Source organism: Coffea eugenioides, chromosome 4 (assembly GCF_003713205.1).
Source record: "Coffea eugenioides isolate CCC68of chromosome 4, Ceug_1.0, whole genome shotgun sequence".
In the NCBI taxonomy this organism is placed as follows: domain Eukaryota; kingdom Viridiplantae; phylum Streptophyta; class Magnoliopsida; order Gentianales; family Rubiaceae; genus Coffea; species Coffea eugenioides.
In genome coordinates, this window is record NC_040038.1 from 4,544,337 (window position 1) to 4,567,445 (window position 23,109).

General features: G+C 35.2%; 2 protein-coding genes across 2 annotated transcripts; both read right to left on the bottom strand.

The window, feature by feature from the left end:
* Positions 1–2,710: 2,710 nt before the first annotated feature.
* LOC113767943 (ethylene-responsive transcription factor ERF114) lies at positions 2,711–4,409 on the bottom strand (the record flags this gene model as incomplete). The annotated part of the gene is made up of 2 exons (XM_027312149.1): positions 2,711–3,562; positions 4,121–4,409. Coding segments are annotated over 2 exons (873 nt in total), but the record flags the coding sequence as incomplete, so codon positions are not given.
* Positions 4,410–8,098: 3,689 nt separating this feature from the next.
* On the bottom strand, positions 8,099–17,746 carry LOC113769519 (protein BONZAI 1). Its single transcript, XM_027313983.1, has 16 exons — positions 17,469–17,746; positions 16,149–16,196; positions 14,400–14,548; positions 14,264–14,312; positions 12,794–12,850; positions 12,194–12,382; positions 11,972–12,106; positions 11,192–11,253; positions 11,001–11,103; positions 10,811–10,925; positions 9,711–9,787; positions 9,484–9,621; positions 9,205–9,369; positions 8,769–8,882; positions 8,511–8,604; positions 8,099–8,300 (listed from the first exon to the last, which is right to left on the bottom strand). The coding sequence occupies exons 1-16, from the start codon at positions 17,616–17,618 to the stop codon at positions 8,206–8,208; spliced, it is 1,740 nt and encodes a 579-aa protein (XP_027169784.1). The 5' UTR covers positions 17,619–17,746; the 3' UTR covers positions 8,099–8,205.
* Positions 17,747–23,109: the final 5,363 nt, after the last annotated feature.

Sequence of the window (23,109 nt, forward strand, 5' to 3'; positions counted from 1 at the left end):
AATGTAATGTTTGTGCCAACTGACATTATATATAGAGACATTAATGCGTTTTGGTTAGTATAATTTATGGGACTACTGGAAGAGGGCCTACCTTTTTCGACTTCCTTCCTCTTAGCCTCTCTAATGCATGTTTAATTTGCATGGAATCTTGAGTGTGTATATATTCACACAGTCATGCAGGCTATTCGAAGGAAGGCATTATAGCATGAAGACTTTTGCATCTTGGACAAATTAGACGAAATAAACTCTAGAACAAAGGGTCATTTTTCAAAGGGATAATTGCATAAACCTCCCCTGAGGTTTCTAACACTAGCACTCACCTCCCTTGTAATTTCTAAAATTGCACTGACCTCCCCTGTGAGGAAATTAGACCTATTGCTAACAATAAATTATATGAATTTACTTTTATATCCTAATTAATTGCAGAAACTTAATGAACAAATTTTCACTTACTAAAGACAACTTTATCTTATTAGTGTGCATTTCTAATTACTTGTAACTAGGCTTATCTCATTTTCAGTAACTTTTAGTAATGTTTAAGTATGCTGTTAATTATATATGATTGGTGCTGACAACATAAGCAGTTGTATTACTCTCACAAATAGCTATTCACATTGCTAATAGAGAGTTTTAAGAGTGAAGTGTATTTTTATAAGCTTTGCTACAACAATCTGGATATATAGCCGTTTAACTAGCCATTAGTATCCACCGCTGTTTCATGTATTGTTGTTAAACTTCATTCAATTGCACTTACACCCCTTGAATTTTACTAATTCTTAATAGCTTTTCATATATTGTCATTCTTTTGTTAATACAACTTAACAAGCAGCATGAAGGGCAAATCTGGTATAAATTTCTCATCTTACTCCTTAAAACAAATTTTTAATGGTAACTTTACTTGCATGGACTGAATCTGCAACAAAATCTTTAAGTTCAAAGGTGATCAGTGCTATTTTCTAAACCACAAGAGAGGCGAGTGCTAGTGTCAAAAACCTCAGGGGAGGTTTATGCAATTTTCCCTTTTTCAAATAGTTCAAGCAACAGGAATAATATGCAGTAGATATGTGCATATGGGTGTTTGGAGGGATAATCGATTATGAGGATGCTAAACCGTAGGCTAGGCTGAGAAACCTTCTCAACATGATGGGAAAAGGCACAGGAAAATAATTTGCTCTTGTAAAGTTTCGAAATTTTGAATTGCTCGTGGAAACTAGTTAACTTCTGCATAGTAAAGATACAACTTGATGGTAGGCCAATACTATGACCATTATTGAGGTGCAAGCTCTTTTAAGATTGATCAGAGTCAAAGGCTGCCTAACTAGTATTCAAAACTGTTGGCCTTGTCTACATTTTGCATAATTAATATTCCTATGTAAAATGTGAGCTTGTGTTATGGGTAAAATTTGTTTGAGTTGCACTTAGTTTCTTTCTTTTTGCCTTTTCTTCCTTTACAACGATTAGGAGTTATAAAATGGAATATAAATGGAGTTACAAATACGATTACAAGGTCAAAATGTGAAGTGGTACTCCAAAAACACTATGGAAAAGCTATGGTCATGTATTTTTGCTCAATAAAACTATGTAAAATTAAGGCTCTAAACTAATACTGGGATATTTATATACTTCTTTATCACATAAGCTAATTAATCTTTTGTCCCCTTTAGGTATATGTCTCTCTTTATTCAAGACGAGGTATCAACCACCATAACTGGATTTGATTCAGATGATACTTATTACCCTTAAATTTAAAATCAAGGCGCTTTTTTATAAATCAAAGTGCTTATTTGGGGAAGAAAACTATTACTTTATCTGCAGTCCAAGATACTTCAAGTTGTTGCCATTCAAAAAGCAAACGAATACACACTATACCAGTTTCTATGACTGGAAGGGCAACTTCAGCAAAACTGATTTTTTTTGCGCTGTTCGTTTATCAGCATTAACAGTTGAAATTTTGACAGTCAATAAAGTTCAATTGAATAATTGTATGTATGGCCTATTTTAATTTATCACCTAATCTAGTCCTTCAGAAATGCTATTAGCTAGGTTTAAATATATGATTAAGGCAACTAGATTAGAGTAGCAATAGCAATGAATAGATAGAGAGGAAAAAAATATTTATGACTAATTAGAAAAGCCGGACCAACCTAGGATGCCAATGCCAACATTATATGATGGTTTAAAATGAATCCAGAATTACATGCAATGAGAAAATCAGAAGTGAGCTAGCCGGCTACATCACATGGTTCAAAGATATAGGGTTTAAGAATTAGAAATATAGAAGATCCCATTTGACTGAACCCTTGGCTTAGAGTCCATGAATTTCAAAGCTCCATGTTTAGTCCTCCAAAATATTAGGTATTTAATTAATTCTGGTGTCCCTCTATCGGCCGGCTTTATGATCAAGCTTTTAAACCGTTCCATGGTTTCTGAAACAGCCTATGACGTTCATCATGAAGAATTGACATCATACCTCTTTTTTTTGGGTAATGTATTTTATTAGTGGAGATGAAATTCAGATCAAACATTGCCTTGATTAGACAAACCAGAAGCATATTAATTACCAACAATACAAACCCTTATCTCAATATTTAGATGTTTGTATTAAGAAAAGCTCTAGAAGATAATATGAATGACAGATACTTAAACTTATTATGCTAAAATATTGGCCATTATTTCACCTAAACGTGGTTTGATAGTAGAGATTTCTGAGTCTATAAAATGCTCTAGTCTTCAACAAGATTTTTTTGTAATCTCTGGACAGAAGTCTTTGACAAGAATTATTAATACACTTCGGAAGATTGAAGTAAAAACCAAAACACACATTGTTGCGAACCTTTATCGAAAATAAACGGGAAACAACACGAAAACTCAAGTTTAAGTTCGAAAAGAAAACTTACAAGAAGCCATGAGTTAATTTATAATTCTCCCAACTTCAATTCTCCAAGTGAACTTAGAGAACATTCATTGAAGTATTGAAACTACCTTCTTGCATAAGTATTATTATGAAACTCTTCCCACATTTCCGAATTACCGGAACTTGAAGTCCTTCCAACGTTGTATGGAGATTGGAACTGAAGAAACTGCTGTTGCCCTTGTTCCTGAGATGATATGTTTGATGATGAACCTGATGAAGACTGTGAAGCAAGTGGCCCTCCAGGAAAGCTACTAGTACTACTTGAGATCACCTCATCATGCAAGTTATTTTGATCTCCACTCCTAAGCAGCTCAGCATACTGAAGAATATGAGGATACTCGTGAGGAGGAGGAAATGATCGATTAGAATGAGAATAAGAAACTTGCTGATCGGCTACAACTCGGGCGTCTTGGCGAGTTGTAAGATAACCATACTCAGTTTTCCCTTGAACTCTTTCAGGAAAATTGAGCTTTGCTTTGTTTCCTTTGAATCTTAGAGCTGCTTCATCATAAGCAAGAGCTGCAGCTTCGGCAGTTTCGAATGTGCCTAGCCAGACCCTTGCCGCCTTCTTGGGATCACGAATTTCAGCGGCCCATTTGCCCCATGGTCTTTGCCTCACTCCTCTATAGTGTCTTCTTCTCTGGTTCCCTTCGATAGTAATACAACAACATATGTGACCACAAAGTAAGTGTTGCATCCATATATATATTAGCTTTAACATCTTCTTGCACTAGAACTTCTTTTGGTTTTTTAGATAGTTGCACTAAAACTTGAATGATTCATAAGCGAGGAGAGGAATACAAAGAAGCAAAATCAAATTAAACATCCGCAAGAGATGTAATCAGAAATATGAGTATGAATGTAAGGGAACTTAAAATCTGATATCTTATGCTGAAAGAAGTCAAATGAATTCCTCAAGAGCAAGGGTTTCAGCTAAAAATGATTTGTGTTTGAAAATACTAGAAAATAGATTGTGGTGAACAACATGAACTAGTGCAACTGTGCAACATCAGAATAGTGCGTCCCCCATCTCTATTATTTTCCTCAAAAAACTTTCCATATTTCTTCGAAGATGGCCTATTATCATATCCCCAATTGCCCGTAACATTCAACGACAAAAACGTGGTCGGGGACATAGGTAACAGGCACAGCATTATCTCCTAGCTCTTAATCAAATAACATATTCAAAGAAAAATCTTCTCGTACCTTGTTCTTGTGGAGCTCGGTTTTCTATAGCTGGAGCTGACTGAGGATCAGCTAGAGCTGGATAATTTCCAACAACAGCCACAGAATTATTGTTATCAGTACTCCCGATAACCTGAGAAAGAGCAGACACCATGGCAGTCATGTCATGTTGGGATCGAGCTGAATAGAAAGGAAATAATTGATGTTGCTGTTGCTGTTGTTGCTCCTCTTTCTCCTCCGATTCACGGGATGAAAGAGGCCTCTTCCCATGTCTTCGATCCACCGTTTTAGACCTTTGTGAACCCTTCTTTCAGTTGTGCCTTAATTGAGTCAGACCATAAGCAGATTGAGATACAAGGCTTCTCGAGACTGAAGTCAATAGTTGAAAGGTTGCTAATGAATTGGTGCTATATGCGCAAATGAAGAAGGATAAAGGAGAAAGGGTCCGACAAGAAGCTTGAGAGAAAAGGAGTGGAAATTGTGGAATACTTTAAAATGGAAAAAAGTAACATCTCCTAGGGTTTACTAGAGGAAGCTAGAGTTTTGAATGAACACTGAAGTGTGAAAAGAATATAGATTTGCCTCAAATTCAATATTTGAAAAAAAAAAAAAAAAAGCTTTGGTTTTTATATGTATAAATTAATTGTTCTATTCAAACATTTTAAAATTTTATTTGACTAGTAATCTCCCTCAAAGAATTGTATACTCTCTATTTTCCAAAAAGATTTACTATTAATCATTTTTATTCAAGGTGATCGTATTCACGTACGTACTCCCTTTAGCGTCCTGCAGACCGCACCGCGTGTACACTTGTCATTTGGCCTTAATAAAACATTCAAACGGTGTGCAAGAAGATAAAACAAAGGAGGTGTGCCAGCATCATTTTATATACTTCGATATATGCAAATTCAGCCAAAAAAAAAAAAAAAGAGAGATAAGGAAAGTTAAGCTTTTGCATCAATGCTTTAATTAACGAATATATATAGCCTCTCAAGCAATGAAAGCTTGGAGGGGTGGGATTTTTTTATTTTTTTATTTTTTTTGTACTTATTACATGAAAAATTGACCCAAAAATTTTGAGGAAGGAATGCAAATTAAACAAAGGACATTGCACAACATTTAGTTAGTACTTCGCACATAAAAAAAATTCATTGAATCGTTCTTCCGTTACATCTCTTGCTTTGTCCGATTAAGGCGTCTCTCTTTCAAAATATAACAGCAAGTCCAATGTGAATTTTCAACGTTTTGAACAGATTTAAGCATTTCTCAGTTTATGTGTGTTAATTAACTGTTTCTTCCGGCACTGACCAAAGGATTTGTCAAAAGGGGGAAGTAAGCATTGACCGAGAAGAAGGAAAAAGAAAATAAAGAAATACGCCTCAGGTAAATCCAAATTTAATATTGGTTCAATATTTTTTATTTAAGACGAATAATCTGTTAGGTGGCTTCCGTCTTAGACAAGCTATTAATATCATCGTATCTATAAGTTTGTATTTTATTGCGACAAATAAATAGATGACATTTGTTGTGATTTTCTTGTTTTTTCTCCGCTTACATTACATTAAAAAGTAGGTTCAACACACACACATATATATATATATATATATATATAAAAGGACATTTTGTTGTACCACCTGATTAAGTGGTGTCTAAGCGGTCTGAATTACTTGCAGGCTTCATTCATCTATAGAATTAATTATTCGATAAATAAATAAATATATATGTGCTCAATTACATACTATTTGAATTTCTGGCAACAAGCGAAGTAAACGATCTCAGCACATGCGACAGATTGATGAGGTGCAAAAGTCATCAATTTCATGTGGATGGGTCAGATTTATTGATATATCAGAGTGCTTTCCAGTATATAGACACATGAGATTGTCGTATTATTATGAGGATGAGAAAAATACCCATATCGTCTTGTAATTTATATATAAATAAACAACTCTCTTAAACAAGAATGTCAATTTACCCTATTGATTACTTTGACCACTTGCTCAAGGACAGCCAATCTTCAAGGGGGCAAAAACAAAAACAAAGAAAAGAAATGGTAATAAAAGATTAGCTAGCCAAAAAGAAAAAAAGGGTTGCATGTAATAAGCATATAGGACCATTTTCATTTAAGCAAAAGCAAAAGAAATTCCACTGTTGTAACCATGTACAAAATAGTAGTAGAAAGAATCGTCCAGAACTTGAAGCGGCTAAAAGTTCAGAAGTGCCTAATCTATGAGGCAATCTTTTGGTATCGATGTTCATTTTAATTTTCATCTTGGCCTTTTTTTCTTTTTTTTTTAATGAGCAAATAATCCTAGCTGACAAAAATGAAATGGGCTAGTGACGGCAGACAGCTGCTTGCAAGTTGCAACAATGGGTGTACGACGTAAAAGTTGAAAACTGAAAAAGGCACACGTGAACGGGGTAATTTTTCCGCAAACTGGTTTGAGCAAGAAACTTCGAGATTTCTGATTCTGTTTTGTTGGCGTTTACCGTCTTATTGTTATAATAATACTCGCTTCATATGTCTGAAATTTTGCTCGAGAGCGTCCAGAACTCGTGCACATCTTCCAGTTGCTTTCTTCATAGCAAAAGCAAATACCGGATAGGTAGAGCCCCCAAACTCAAGATAAATGCATTACCTGATCACTACGAACACCAGAGTACAGAACTCCAGTATTTGGTTGAATTAAAGAGATAGTACGTACTAATTACGGACTCAAAGCGTAGCAAATGGCTACGAACCTAGCGAATTGAATTTCCTACCTGCGAACACACATAATACAAGGAAAGAGGTGCAGACTTAAATCTCTCAACATGATTCCATTGCTTAAGTCAGACTATTAGGAGTTCTGGACGAGCCAGAGAGCCGACAAAAAAGATGTTTACCTCTGGAGGTTTTTGGGGTGGGGACGGGGCTCGAATTAAGTATTGAAAAATCTGTGGCTTCAAATTCGTGAGAAGAAAAAGTCGTACTGGTATGATTAGGGACGGACTGGACTCCTGGTGAAAAATTATTCGGAGGCATATAGACTTTCAAGCTTTTGGAATTCAATTTGCCCAATCCTCTAAGCCCTTGACCAGATTGTGTGGACTTTGGAGTTCTTAATGGCACCCCAAGTGTCCGTTGAGAGGGACAGGAGGCTTCCCCATCAGGACCATCACTTCGATATATGTATGTATTTCGATTTCTCAACAAGCAAAGCCTAAACCTCCCATAAGATCACAAAGAGAAACGAACAAAATGACAGAGCATAATTACCTCTCACAAAGCCGAAAATAGAATAGCTGGAACAGTTTTCCCTTCTCTTACGTCCACCCCATAGTCTAAATCCTCGCTTCAAGGCAGGAAAAAAAAATCTAATCTACTGATTGCATAGAAATTATTGACGTTTTCTGTGCTTCTTGGCTTCCAGCATTATGGGAGGGAAGGTGACTCTGGTGTCTGGTCAACCAACAAACAGAACTCAGACAGTCAATAATGCGGCAGCACCGCCAGAAAGACTTTTTTGGTTCATCTGATGTGACGGAGGAGCGGCAAATGCAAGGCAGACGCTCCAATGCTTGAAGTCGTAGATCTCCCCTGTCGCATTCCATTTTGCTTCAGCATAATCTGCTTTCCTATACAATCTTTGGTGCGTTGATGTTGCTGGTGTAGTCTTATTCCACCCACAGCCAGGAAGATCTCCTCTTGGTCTCCAATTACAAGGTGAAGGTACCTAACGAGCCAATAAAATACAATACACCCTAGCACCAATTTTCTCGTCGACCCATTCAAAGCCTGGAAAATCTATCTAAACCTGTACGACCTCGTGGTTGTGCAATGTCTTAGACACATCTGATCATGAACACAAATTATCTGCAGCACACAGTTGGTTGCGCATATCCCGACAAGACTGAAATTGTAGAAGCCCTTATATGAAATGAATGTCCCTTGCTTTGCTTATGAAACAACCATTGGTTAAACCCAAAAAAAAAAAAAAAAAATTGTTATAAACAGAATACAAAAGCACATTTGCATTGGAAGATGAAACTAGGGTTCAAAAAGGAAAATTTAATTGACACGGTAATTGAAGAGAATCCATTTGTATGTACAATTGTTGGTATATTCAGCTAATGGGGTATAAATTTCTAGATCTCACGTACGTCAAAAATTGGGAAGGTAATTCTGCTAAAAGTGATTGAACAACAGACATCTCTCCACCTGCAAGTCAATGCGACATTATCAAAAATCACATGAAACTGGAAAAAGAAATTCCAGAAAAAGGTAATCAATCAGGTAGAAATATGGGTAACTATGACAAAAAAAAAAAAAAAGGGAAAAAAATATTTTCCTTTCTCCTTTTTCAAGATTCAATTCATGCTCTCCGTATGGGAGCTAGGAGAGAGAGCGGAAGCTGCTACAATGACTTACTCTGTACATCACGAAATGGAACAAACTGAACAATATCTCGCGATGCAACTCGGCCTGTTGAACTTTCAAGTCTTTCCTTATCTGCATCCAAAATCTAACAAAAACCAGGCCATTAAAGGAACTGAAAGGTGATGATTCAATAAGCTGCTGCTGCTGCTCATGGAACCTTTTTTTTTTTTTGAAAAATGCTCATGGAACTACTTTGGATAACAGACACCTAACCCAAAAATAAATTAGTAAATAAATAAATTGGCACACCTCCATTTCCTTAAAGTCTGCTCCTCCAACCCCAACAATAAGGACGGATAAAGGTAGATCTGATGCCTTAACAAAAGCATCTATAGTTTCTTGGAGATCTGTAATTACTCCATCCTGAAAAGGGTATACCATTGCAAATTAAGAAATCTACAGAAGCGGTCTAACATAAAATTACACGAATTGGCATAAACAAACCGAAGTCATATATAGGTCCGCAAATAAAATCCTTCAAAGAGTAAAGTCCAGAAAGGGTACTAAATGAGGGATGTAACATTAGGAAAGTTTAGCCCACAGAAAACCCAACCATATATCCATATATACGGGAATGATAGACACCACATTGTGATATATAAATGATTATTAGCTAAATTGAATTACCTTTTTCCTGATATTTATTTTTACTTGGCTAGGAATATGAGCATCATCTGTCACTTACCGTGATAATTAACAAAACAAAGTACTTCCTTCGATCGCTTGTCACGGCTTGGCTAGCAATATGTGCAGCAGCGGTAATGACTGGTCCAAATAAAGTTGGTCCAGCAAGCGAAACATTATAAAGGGCACTTATGTATGCCGCCAGAATTCCTTGAATTCCTTCAACCTATATCAAGGAAAATCAATGCTAAATCCAAACGGATAAGGTAAATGTATATAAGACATTTAAGAAGCTGAAAACTTCTGTACACTGCAGCAATTGTCGCTGCAGCAGAATTACCTCACAATAGTTACTGCTTCCATTTAAGTTAAAGCAATGAGAGACTGGGCCATCAATTGGTCGGGCTCCAAAACCCCAAGCAGGAAAGCGCTTGTCTGAATCATAGAATTGCAATACTTCTCCTACCTCTAAGATTGCCTGAAATTGATTATCACTAGCCAGGCATGTTATACATTCAGATTCCATGATTTTTACCAGAGTTCTGTAAACACTAACAAGTTTCTCACTTTCTGGTACGCATTTGGCCGTCCAGAAGGGTCAATATAATGCAGAGAATCAGGCAGGCGAGGATTTCCATTTGAAGCTGAAACATGAAAACTAGGAATTAGGTATGTATTTAAACATCTGAATGTCCATCCATATATGCCAACCAAGCCAAACAGATCAGAAGATTAAAAGGAAAATTTGGTAAGTGAAGTATGTGAATTTTAGTCATCCAAAACTACTGGTGTTAACAGTAATTAATTTAAGCAACCTTGCTATCTTTCTTTTCCCTTTATAACTTACTATATGATAATAGATTTTGGATGGAAATGACATAAATTAGCATTTAGGCATTCAGCACACAACCTAGTCCCATCTGGATAAAGTATAATTAGGTGGAACAGACTGAATACCCATATCATTGAAGTGCCTCGACATCCTGATTGGTTTTACAATAGAAATGTAAAGATAATATTGACAACTAGCAAAAACAAAAAGAAATTTTAAAAACATGATTTGACAAAGTCAACTGAATAAGCAAAACATCCTTCAACAATTAACACATTCACAACAGCTCCCATGGAAATGAAACAGAGACCAAGATTGGGTGCATCCAAACTGAAGACAAGCACAATTCCTCCAGCCTGGGGCCAAGTTCCATATAAGGCACCTAGCTTCTTCTTCTTTAATACACTATAAGAATGCTTAGAAAAACTTTACTTCAACACATTCAACTTATAATTTGTGCTGCTCAACACATGGGAGTTTGACAGCACACTCTGAACCCTCCGCAAAAGAAAATAGAAAAGAAGACAAAAATCGGGTTTGCATCCAAACTAAAGAAAAGCCTAATTGGCCTACAGCCTTGGGACTAGCTATATCAAAGGGCACCTGGCTTCCTCATACTCAATGCATAATAAGAAATGCTAAAATCAACTTTCTTCAACAGAGCCTCAGTTATCTAATTTTTGTTGCTTAGGCATCATTAATTTTCACTTTCTTGAATATTCACTCTTCCATTGTTTGCAAGATAGCTGATGATTTACATTGTAGCTAAGACCAATAAAAGTAATGCCAGGAGGCAAATGAGAAAGTTGCATGAGAGGAAGGCAAATAACTGTACCAGTGAAATCAATCGCAACCATGAAGTTCAGTTCATAACCACCAGCTAAGTAATCAAGGAATGTATGCTGGATTTTCTCAGAAAACTTGTCAACAAACAGTTGGCTCTTTAGGACCTGGTTATGATTATCACGGTGATTAAAACAACTACTGTAACTTGGGGACAAAACTCATGGATCAATAATTCTAACCTTGTTGGGATGACTTTGGCCGAATGCAGCAGGCATGAACAAATTTGATCCTGTCCCGGCAGAATGCAAATTCTCCAATTCTGCTAAAGATTTCTGAACTTTACTGAATGACAAGGATTAATCAAGCAAAATCAATTGATATTCTATAAAGACTACATAAAAGATTCCAACAGAAGAAAGCGCCCACTTACCCCAGTAAATCATGTTTCCCGTTACCATTGAAGTTGAAGCACTCTATAATCAATGGGCTGTCCTGCATTAGATGAAAATTCAGCGAATAGATGCATGCAGAAGAAAGTAAAATTTCACCAATACTAGATTAATGGCACACCTCAGCTAGTCCACTGAGTCTCAATCATCAATAGACTAGAAAGGACAAACTCACTGGCTGTAATTGTTTGATAGGCTAGAGAGGTGTATATGGTGTCTATCAAAGTTTTGGTATTAAATGTAAACAATCATGTTTAAAAATATACTATCACTCACTTCATAGAATTTTTTTAACTAATTTAAAAGTTAAAGCATATAAGTGTCCCCTAAAAAATAGGTGTTATATCATATATTTGTGCAAATTAAAGATGTTTTATATCCCTGATATACATAGACTAGAAGCAAGGGGAAAATGTGAAGTTAATTAGAAATTCGAAGTCAGCTTATAAGAATAATAGGGTAACGACAGTAATGTTTTTCTACTTTTAATCTTAAGGAAGATATTAAGCACAGCAAAACCAGGACAAAATAAGGAAATACAAAAGTGAGATTACAGCAAAACTCTAGTCATGCTTTCTCATACAGTAGACATCTCCACAGAGAATATGACCAAAGCCTGCTATCCATGAGGTTGGATAAAATGTTTCATTGAATTTTTCTTATCATTTTGTTCCATTTGAAGAAGATGAAATGAGTGGTGAAAAGAAAATCTCCTCTAGCCACCACAGATTCTAGCCCCTTGATGAAACAATATGTTGTACCTTGCTTCCAGCTTGCTGAATACTTAGAAAAACTGGCTTCCATCTCGGACTATGATCATTTTTCAAAACTTCAGTTTTGCAGATCGGAACAGCTACTCCACTCTCTGTAACTTTTGATATGATAAGGAAAGGATCCTGCAAGTCATCACATTAAACAGATTCACCATGTCACCATGATGTACTCCAAAAGGGAACAGAGAGAAAGGTTCTCAGACTTCATACACTTTTTGAAAATAAATCCTTAGATTCCAAGTCTGAACATCTCAGAACCAATTCAGTTGTAGTCTTTGATGCAAAACTCTCTTCAGCAAAAAGGGTGATTTGACCAAGCTTTTTGGGAATAGCAGAACCAGAAGATCCTGGTTTATCTACAAGGTCTAAGGTCAATGACTTGTTTGATCTTGTGATAATCTACAATAACACAAAAAGATATTGTGTCAAAAATCTTCCATTGCAAATATCAGAAAGAAGGTTAAATAAAGGTCATTGTACTTAATTGGCCATGATGAGCCATCTAGAGCTACACTTGGCTCATGGAAAATAAAGAAGGCAATTTCGACTTCGACTTCATAAAAGATCAGATTGCAAGAAATCTACAGGAAACATTCATGGTTTTCTAGTTACCAGTAGAATAGATAGTTGAAAGACTGAACAAATGATTAAACAAGTTTCAATTCAGACATGAAATCTACAGATCACATGACTAACAGATGGCACCCCTAGTTACAATGCACATGAACCTGATTCACACTTAATACTGTATTTACAAATTAGCATATTAAAGTAAAAAAGTGATTGTTAAGAAGGGTGAGCAATCTACACCTCAGATAAGGTGCAATTAGCCTCGCCCAGGAACTGCTGCTCCTCCAACCTAAGCATCTGCACAGGACAAATAGTACTTACAGGTAGTGTTCATAGTATCATAGTCGTTATAGACGACATTGACTTAAATGAGCAACATATATCCCCAGCACTCATATTCTCTGGAAGCAGTTCAACAGCAACAATCAAAGATAATTGTCCTAAAACCAACACAGGGTGAGGCTCAAAATTGGTTGAACAACAGACAAGAAAGAAGCAAAGCTCTACTCATTATTTATCTGATAATATATGAATCTCTTCAAAAGCCAGTGATGAAGTAGACAATTCATAATAAGACCTGAATACCCCAGCTGTAATTAAATGAGGTTATAAGAGATTCATCTCAGAAAAATACATTCCCAAAGTTGTAGCTTCAGGGGAGAAGGATGGGTTGGTGGTATGGTGGGAGGGAGTGTAAGTGAGAGGTCCCAGGTTTGAGATCTCCCACTTACACCGAAAAAAGAAAAAAAAAAAGTTGTAGCATAAGAGTTTTACTTAACCTAAGGATTTCAACATTCCTATAGGTTGCAGTTGAGATTTAGGCGTTTCAAAATTTATCCTCCCAATCCAAATGACTCATGTAAACATTCTGTATCAAAGTCAAGCAGTAGCTTTAGTTATCTGATACATTAGCATATTTCTTTACAAGTTTCAAAGCATAAATTCAACATCAGAACAAGAGAAAATTATTTTTGATACAGTTTAACAACTTATAGCAACAAAGGAAAAAAAAATAGCAACAAAGAAGAAAAACATTCAGCAAAGCAAGCCGGTAAGTTCCTTTTCTTCAAGCATGAAGTGATGGAATGCTGAAAAAAAGAAGCCACAACTTGACCTGAGCCTTATCGAGCAAAATCTCCAGGAGCAATGGATATGATGTTTCATATTCCACACTTGCTAAAAGCTTTCAAATTCACATTTCCATACATCTGTATGGGATCAGGCCTTGTTCAAGCTTCAAAAACTATTACTAATTGATGGAAAATTAATAAATGTTAACTTTAATGATTTTACACCTTACCAAGAATACCTATTTCTTTCCGTTCACCTTTTTAGTGGGCTAGAGCACAACATATGATCTAAATCATATTTGTGTTTTGCCAGTAAAAGATTTATGAAATGTGCTATGCAACTCAGATGATTCATAACACAAGCTTTATAGTCGCGGTCTACAAGATTCAACAATCTAGCATTTCCTCAACAATCTAGATATTTCAGGTAAATTTCCCAAATTGAGAAGCAAATTAATTGGTTGCCGTACCTCAACTTAAATTATTTTTCTTTGTTATATTTACAAAACAAATGTTCATAATGGGTATGCAAACATGAAATCAACAACTGTTCAACAAGTCGCATGCCATGCTATAGAACAGATAAACCTCTAAGGATTTAATTGTTGGAAGAAAATTTTACAGGAGCAGCATGACATACCTTTACATCTATATTGTGAAACTGTGTATCGACATCATACACATGAAACCTGTGATGAAGATTACAATCAATGTACACATAGTAGTGAAAATTGTACTTGCATGACATAAATCCATGATCAAAGAGTCATACTCACACTAAATGCTGCACTATCTCAAACTGGTAGGTAATATTGAACTTTTTAATCCACTTGGGACTCAAAGAGTTCAAAAGAACTTCAGTACGACCGAATTCTTGAAGCGAACCATCTTTCTTTTTGGTATAAATAACTGCCATAGGATCACTCTGGAAAAAACAAGGTCTGTAAGTGCCAACCTAAGATAAACAATGGTAATCCTGAATCCAGCAACTGTGCTTGTGAATAAAGGATTTATTTCAGTGGTATATGGAGAACAGCAGATCTGAGAGAATAAGTTGACAGCACAAGAGTGTGGGGTTTCAGACTCTCTCTCAAATTGGTATAAAACGTAATTTGACACTATTGTTGAGTGCAATTCATAAGAATCATTGAGAAGTAGTACTTCTTCATATTAGATAGCACAAACAAAAGAAGAATAATTTAAGTTAATATGCAACTTAAGCGACTATTTACAAATGAGAGTTGGCTATGCTTGTCAATCATCCAAGCTGGCTAAGCAAAACAAGACCAAACCAAGTGGAAAAGCATCAGATATTTCCTTATTATATCCATTATAGAAACAAACATACCATAAATACATGCAGACTAAACTTCTCATTGCGAATTGAGATCATATTAGTAGATGGGTGGAAAAGGGTGCAAGGTGCAATTGCAAGGGATTTAAGTGCAATCTTGCATCTTTCAGTCTCCAATTCTGCTACTGACAACTTAAACAAGGACAGAAAGCTAGCAAATGCATCAACCTCAGTAATTACAAGGAAGGTAAACATTACATGTGGCACATTTAATTTGATAAAGTGTACAGGGACGCCATTATCGTTTGATGTCAACAACCATAGATGGCAAATTGCCTGATCTAGGGATTTATATAGTTTCCTGATATCAACTGCATGGCAGAACAAGAATTACAAAATGCAAGGATACAGGTAGCTTCAGATATTTGACAGTCTTCTCGAAAACAGTGCTCGTCAAAAATCTAATCCTGAGAGGGGGGAAGAGAGAGAGAGAGAGAGAGTCTGTGTTTGCCTTAGTTCAGTTTCTCCAACATCTAGATGTCAACACAGGCCACATTATATCCACTTCCCTTATGCATTGATATGCCTCGGTTTTCAGTTTAGTCAGACTCAATCGCAATATTATTTATCAAGTCATTATAAGACAGACAATTGTTCCCTTATCCTAACACACCACAAAGAAAATACAGCATCCAAATAGAAGCTGGAAAGTTCCTCTCTACTCTGATTAAATAGTTGAACGTCCTCAAGTATCTTAAAGTGTCATATAACATTATATCTACAAAATTTCTAGGCCAGGAAGCATCAATGTTGCATATTAAATTTACATAGGTCCACTTCTGCTAGCAGATACTGCAGTAGAGGCTACACAAAGCTCATCATGAAAAGTGATCAATTAAAAGGAATATTTTATGTCATATAGCATGGCCAACCTCCCTTTACTCATCCTATAACCACATCCTAAGATATGCAAGAGAAGACGAGCTCCATTACATTGGATATCATAGACAATTTTTAAATAATTTTTAGTGCTATAAACATTCATTTTTGCGCTTCATTGTGAAGAAACATTAACAAATGATTTCAAAAATTGTAAAGGTACAAAATGGAGCTCCTAAACCTCTGAGACATTGAGAAATATTAAGCAAATGCATATCAGCATTTTTTTTGTATGGTAGACCCAACATAAATTCGTTGATAATCATGAAACGTCAGGAAATGATTAACAAACCTTGGATAGAATATCCCGATCACGCAAGTTTGTAGCAGAGAGAGACAACTACACAAATTTGGAAACAAGAACTCAGTGTGAGATACCTTTAACATATTACAGCTAAAAGTACGACTAGGATAGAAAATTGATTGTTGATGTTTACAAAGATTGCTGAGCTTTAATTTACCAGTAAGTTTGTTAAATGAAAAGATTAATAATAAGCAGAATTAGTAAGACTGACAAAAAATTCATCATATTTAACTTCCATGCAAAAAGTTTAATTTGGACTCAACTAGTGGAACCACTACTCTACTCGGTAATATAGCAGCAACATGGTTCACATCGAACAAAAAGTTAGTCTTTTTAGCAGCAAGAGATTTTTGCCATCAACCGCATTTAGACTGAAACGAACTCATACACATAAGCTCGTACAAGTTTACTGCTCTCCAAAAAGGGGGAAACCTGCTTTACGCAATAGATAGAGCATGAAGCTAACACTCTACCTGACCTAATTTGAGCAACTTGCAAATTATCACAAAAAGCTAAACCGCAGAGAATTAGAGGAGAATTAGATACCCATTCATTCTGCTTGGGCATACCTTTATGTAATGTATATGCACAACACAACTTAGGAATTACCTTGTTAATGACTGGAGAATCAGTCATCTCACATGATGGACTCACAAAAGGGAAGGACTATAGCACACAAATCATGCTTCAGGCCATATCAGTTATCATCAGTTGAGGCCACCATTTCAAATTAAGAAGTGAAGTTCAATAAGATTGCAACTAACAAGGCTTTCCATTTAGTGCATTGTATTCTAATCTGTGGCATTTGCATTTAGTTTTCGATACATGAATCATAATATTGTTGTCAATACGGTAAACCATTCCCATACAGACTACCATTAATTTGTTTCCCGTCACTATTAGATATTCCAAATACAGCAGAATATACATAGCAAAAAACAATTAAAAACTGACACTTTTTGAAAGAAGCTTCATTTTCGCCTATGATCCAAATATAGCAATCTTTCACCTTAATTTGATGACATTTCATGTCAAGCAACATCTCTCTCAATGCTTAAGCAAGTAAGGAACGCCTAAACTCCAAAAATTTACTAAAATATCACATATTCTCATCTTAACTCTTCAACCAAAAAATATTAAAATAAATTACACAGATTATAACTATCAATTGAACTGTACTTCGAAGCATCTCCACTGCTCGTTCCTCTTATCTCAGCTCATTTCACATGCAGATACATAAAAGAGAGGCGAGGGGAAAAAAAATCGCATGCATTTATTGATTTACTCTGGATTAAGTTAAAAGGAAACCTCGATCTGAGAGTAAAGTCCTTTGTAGCCGCGAGAGTTAAGAAAAGCATCAACGGCATCGTTGGGAGCGTTGGAAGAATTAGCTTGAAATGAAGCAGTGCCGCCGACCGCCGACTGTCCGCCGGCAACGTCGGAGCAGCAATTCCCCATCTCCGTCAAAGCAGCAGCCGCCTCTTTTTTTCAGTCCAATAATATTTTTCAACGGTTGTCTGCTTAGTCAGCTCTACTCAGCCATCCAGGAAGAATACTGGAAATAGTCATTGAAAAAGTAGCCCGGACTCAGGTATATATACATGGGGAGGGGAAATTAGATGGAAAAAAATACATGTAAAATAAAATAAAATGATTAATGCATGAAGATTTTCTTTCAAGTAAAATAAAAAAAAGGCTGTGGGCGTTACAGAAACAAAAGATGGATAGGGTGGCCCACAAATGTTGTATTGTTGTCCGACTAAAGCTAATTCCGCGTTAAAAAAAAAGTAAAAAACAAGAAAGGAACGTTACATTTCAGTGTTTAAAAATTAATATTGGGGCAATTTAATTTTGTTGAATAATTACCTGGATTAAGTTCCCGTGGGGACATTTTTGGTTGGGGTGTTCAAGTTTGGTTCTTTCTTTTCAATTAGCTAATGAATATTGTGTTTGGACTAAAATACCCTTCTGTCTAACTTCTTGAGTTCTTGGTAAACTGTTATGTTATGGAGTCGACTTGTGCATTACTTGAACGCTACTCGAATAAAAATGATTGAGTTCGAACTCGTTTAGTTCTTTAAAGTTTAGTTCAATCTCAAATTCGAACTTATTTTACCTTACGTGAACTCGAGTTCAAAGCCGATCAAATAAATTCAATCGAATTTTCAAATTTGATTTTTAATAAATTTTATAATAAATAATTATAAATGCACAACTAGACTAAAAATCGAATTTTGATTTTTTCCATTCAAACTCGAGTGGAGTGTTTGACTCGACAACTCATGAACGCGAGTCAAATAGGCTAATTAATTTGTACCCCTGGTTCTTGGTGGTGGATGTTTTGGCCATCAAACTTGGTTTAGGTCAGCTGAATCTCGGACCACTACAAAAGTGTCCAGTGGAGTGGTCAGCATGTTTTCTAAAGTCCATTGACAAAATTGTTTTGTTTTCTACTGCAGATCCTATTACAACTGAACCTCCTTCAAGGTAAAGATTGCACTTAATTGTGTTCTTTTCGTTTACGTGACCTAACCAATGAACTTCACGAGAAAAACGAACAGACTATCCTAATCGCATTTCAAAATTGGGAAAATTAAGAAAATGAGAATAGAAAAATTAAAAATTCATAAGATGAGTGTAACTTTCAATAAATTTTTGAATAGGTGTGAGTTACTTTTCACCGATTAATATAGATGATAAATTTATTGTTAAATGACTAAATTATCTTTGTAACAAAGCGCACTTTATTGAATTGTAATGTCCACCTTAATAACTAAGGATGTGCATTTTTGTAAATCCTTATACTATATAAGAATGAGTTTAGAGCTTGAATTTCAACCGCAAGGGTGGGGCTTTTTTGGAAATATGAGAGTGTTTGAAGTGCAATTAAAGTGTTGAATATGAGTCATTATAACTAATTTAGTTTTGTTGTAATTACTTAGATGTCCTTTTAAACATTTAAAGTTAGGGGTAAGTTTGATATGTGACAGTGTTTGATATCCGATTAAACATTGGGTACAACTGAATTCAGCTTGTGTTTTAGTGAAATTACATAAAAGCCCTTCTAATTATTTAATTGTATTAACATCTAAGTCTTTTAATTTCTTAAAGCCTTTCTCATCAGTTATTTGCAAAGTTATGATATATAGATGTTAAGACACTATTCATGTCAATTAGTAGAGAAGTTGGCCGTTACCATAGTAACCCCATCTATTCAAATTCATTTCATTTACTTATAGGTTTTGTTCCACCACAATCATGCAGCATATTGAATTCGGACATTGCTATATTAGCTACTCCTCTTTCCCATTTTATAACACATTTTTCAATAGGTATGTTTTCTTTAACCAATCTACTTTTTGGTTGTAAAAAATATGTAATATTGCAAGTTGTATGTGCAATAATTTTTTAGTATTTTAATTCAATTGTCCATGTTAGACAAACTTGATAAGGAAGAGACCACATTTGTTAATTGTTATTTATGGTTTAAAATAAGTTTATCATTATAAATTTTTCCATTTATAGATTGCATCTACTTCTTTTGTTGTTTTAACTATTAGTTAGGGTAATTTTCAAATCATTTGCTACTTTATTGACTATTTCATTTAGACAATTTTTCACTTCATCTGATTTGCCAATATGTTTAACTATCTACTTAAAACTATTTGGCTACAAATCTAAAGTATGTACCTCATTACTTTTAATTGTTTTTCTTGAATTGAGTGGATTAAGATGCTTTAGTACTTTTTAGAGGTAATTATTCCTCTAAATTGGCATGTTAGTTGTTGTATATCTTTGCAACTAACACAAAACTGATATTTCGTGATTGTAACCCTTATCGAGAAGGAGATGCTTTGCTATGTGTCCTAAATCATACAATAAATTATAATTAATTGCTTGCTCAATGTGAAGGCCTCATGATGATATTTGTCCTTAGAATCAATATAAATTCAAGAATTTTGCTTGCAAGAACCGAAATTTCACTAGCAATGATTTCTTCAAGTATGCTAATTGTTCAAATCTCACTTATATGACAAGATAATGTGGTGGATTGCTCTCATATCAAGATCAAATTCAAACTAAATAACAAATTTTAATATCCCTAAAATGCATGAGCAGATATAAATAGGTCTTTTATTATACTAGGTTAGATGCAAAGTAGTTGATCGTATCTTATAATTATGTTTTATTGCATATTATATTTTTTAACTCAATATCTAACATATGATTTTTTTTATTTAATATCACATAATAAAATTGTCATGCTTCAATTCTTATACTAGAAAATGCCAAATAATAATTATTAACCATCTTTAATTATAGGCACTAAACTCCCACGCGTTGCGTGGGCTTTTCCCCCTAGTATATATATACATGTCTGAATGTCCACATTTAAATCAAGATATGTATATTCACATGTGCATGTATGCCACACATACAAATCCTAATACGTGCAATCAGGATAATTCTCACATATTTTTCAAAATAAATTTATAGTTTACGATCAACAACCTATACTCCACTTACAATTATCTCAAAATTTAATTTACACCCAACTTAGAATTCTAATTTTTCCAATTGTCTTCTTCCAAATTTTCCCTTCAAATTTTATTTTACTACTAACCAATTGTCTTTTTCCAAAGGAAACAAAGAATGAATATATAGCTTGTCTATAAGAATACAAATACAAAGAATCTGAGGTCCGATGCAAACAATCAGTCAAACTTAAACCCTTGATATTAATCCATGGATCGATTTTAATGTTATTGTAACAATAGTTTCAGGACATTCTTTCCAAATATTATCCAAAGACAGTTTAAAGAAACTTGGGTAAAATATTATCTCAAGTAATAAGTTATACGCCAATAAAAGTTAAAAGCATCGGTAAAATAAAGTCTGATCATATTTGCAGCATATTAATTATAAAATATACACAAATGTGACATAATAATGAATAGAATATATACAAAAATATATTGTCCACAACTAATCTTTGCTGGACTTTTCAAAAGAAAACGATAATATGTTAGTTGCACAAAGATAAAATAATTTTTCACCACTCTGGAATCTTGCAAAAGCACACGTATCTTTCTTTCTTTTTTTTTTTTTTTGGGTCAGCCATGAGTGTTGCCTGCTTTTGGGAAACACAAAATTAGATAGCCTCCGTCTCTTTGCCTAGTCTTTTCTCAGGCTATTTTGGCCCTTTGAGAAAATCAACCTAATGTTGACATTGGCTGACCACAGAACATTGGTAATTTTCATATACTGATTGTTAATGCGAATAAAATGTATAACATAAACTTCCAAGCAAAATTTGGAGGAAAATTGTTTACTCCATCCGTTCAAACTTTTTTTTTTTTTTTTTGATAAAACACAGCAAAATTTTATTAATAGTATTACATTAATGGCAGAAATACACGCCCGCTCACACATATATATATATATATATATAAAGAACATCAATTAGAACACTATAGCTCCAAAAACATTTGTGTCATTGTAATCCCTCTCTTCAAACTAGTTGCAGCGTGTATATGAAACTTTACGACAGTATTTGTACATAAAATTTAATGTTTTGTCCTTTTTGACTTTTGTCAAAATGTTTTTGTCCTGTTAACCTTTACAATTTTGTGATTGTCGTCTCATCCATATAGCCTACAATAATTCTCTAATTGATCCAATTTGGGCTTTTTTTTTTTTTTTTCCTTAGCTTCGTGGCAATTGGCATCACCAAGCACAAATTAGCAATTGGCTGACTTGTTAACTTTTTGGATTTTTGTTTTTATGTCATAATTGAGCACAACCAAAGATCTACACAACTTCTTCCATGCGAAGCAACCAATAAATGCTTGCAAGTGAAGCATGATACTTTGACCATATCAATCAACACGTCTTCATGCGTAGTGCTAATCCCATTAGGATGGTAATCTCATCTCTCAATTACAAGCACAAAACCAGAAAGTATTCCCCCTCCTTGCATCTCCTAATAATTAGCCATGTCATTACCCAAAAGTAACAGTAAACAGTTTTGGTGGTGCCAACCATACCTAGGTTTGATGCTCCAATGCCTAATGCAATCCATCTTCTGACTTTAGTGCTGGAAAATCTTTTCTGTTGACATCTTGCCCAGCCGAATGATACGTAGTAGATCACATCAGTGACAACTGAAGATGGATTTTTTTTTTTAAATTGATGGCCTGCTGTTTCTTGGATTGAGGTAACCAGTTTCCACTTGGGGAAAGGTTGTGGTCAATTGACCACAAAGGTCAGGGGGTCAAGGTCAACCACTTAAAGAATCAACATGATAAATGGGGGGAGCAAATAATGGACGTAGAAGAAGGGTTAAACGCGCACACGCTTAAAACAGATTTTATGCAGGAATACTGTTGCATGATATGGCTTGCATTTCACGTCCACCTTCCAAGTTGACAAAAAAGATTGGAGATTATTCAAATAATGCTAGCATTGGTAGGTGTAGAGTCACGATAACTGGAGATCGGTAAACTCCAAAAGGATTGCTAGGTTCCCGAGATAACTAAAGATCGGTAAACTCTAGTCCAGATTTCCTGTACGATATCAAAAACAAAAGCGAGGCTAAACCCCCGGTTTGATTTCGATGTTTAAGTTAGCAAGAGTTGACAATTCGAGAATGGGTTGTCGAATAGGAGAGTTAAGAACCAGTTACCTCTAAGGTTGAAAAAAATGGGTTATTTATAGTAGAATTTGGGAGGTGTCCTTGGGGTCCAAGCTGCATCTATGGGACAAGATACGGTGATAGGTCGATTTTAGGTCTGCTGTTGCAAGAGCATAGGCCTGCAACAGCCTACAAAGTGTCATATCAATTATTTCTTGTGGTAAGGTACTCGATTGACAAGACCTCAGCTACAAGATCATTCCTTGAATCGGAAATGGTCCAGAAAAAGAGATCATCTCTGAAGATTACCTTGAC

Coding starts and splice junctions, on each gene's coding strand:
- LOC113769519 (XM_027313983.1), bottom strand. CDS start 17,618: ATGGGGAATTGCTGCTCCGACGTTGCCGGCGGACAGTCGGCGGTCGGC. Junction 10,926..11,000: donor GCCAAAGTCATCCCAACAAG/GTTAGAATTATT, acceptor AATCATAACCAG/GTCCTAAAGAGCCAACTGTT. Junction 8,883..9,204: donor TTGTTTTGTTAATTATCACG/GTAAGTGACAGA, acceptor TACCCTTTTCAG/GATGGAGTAATTACAGATCT.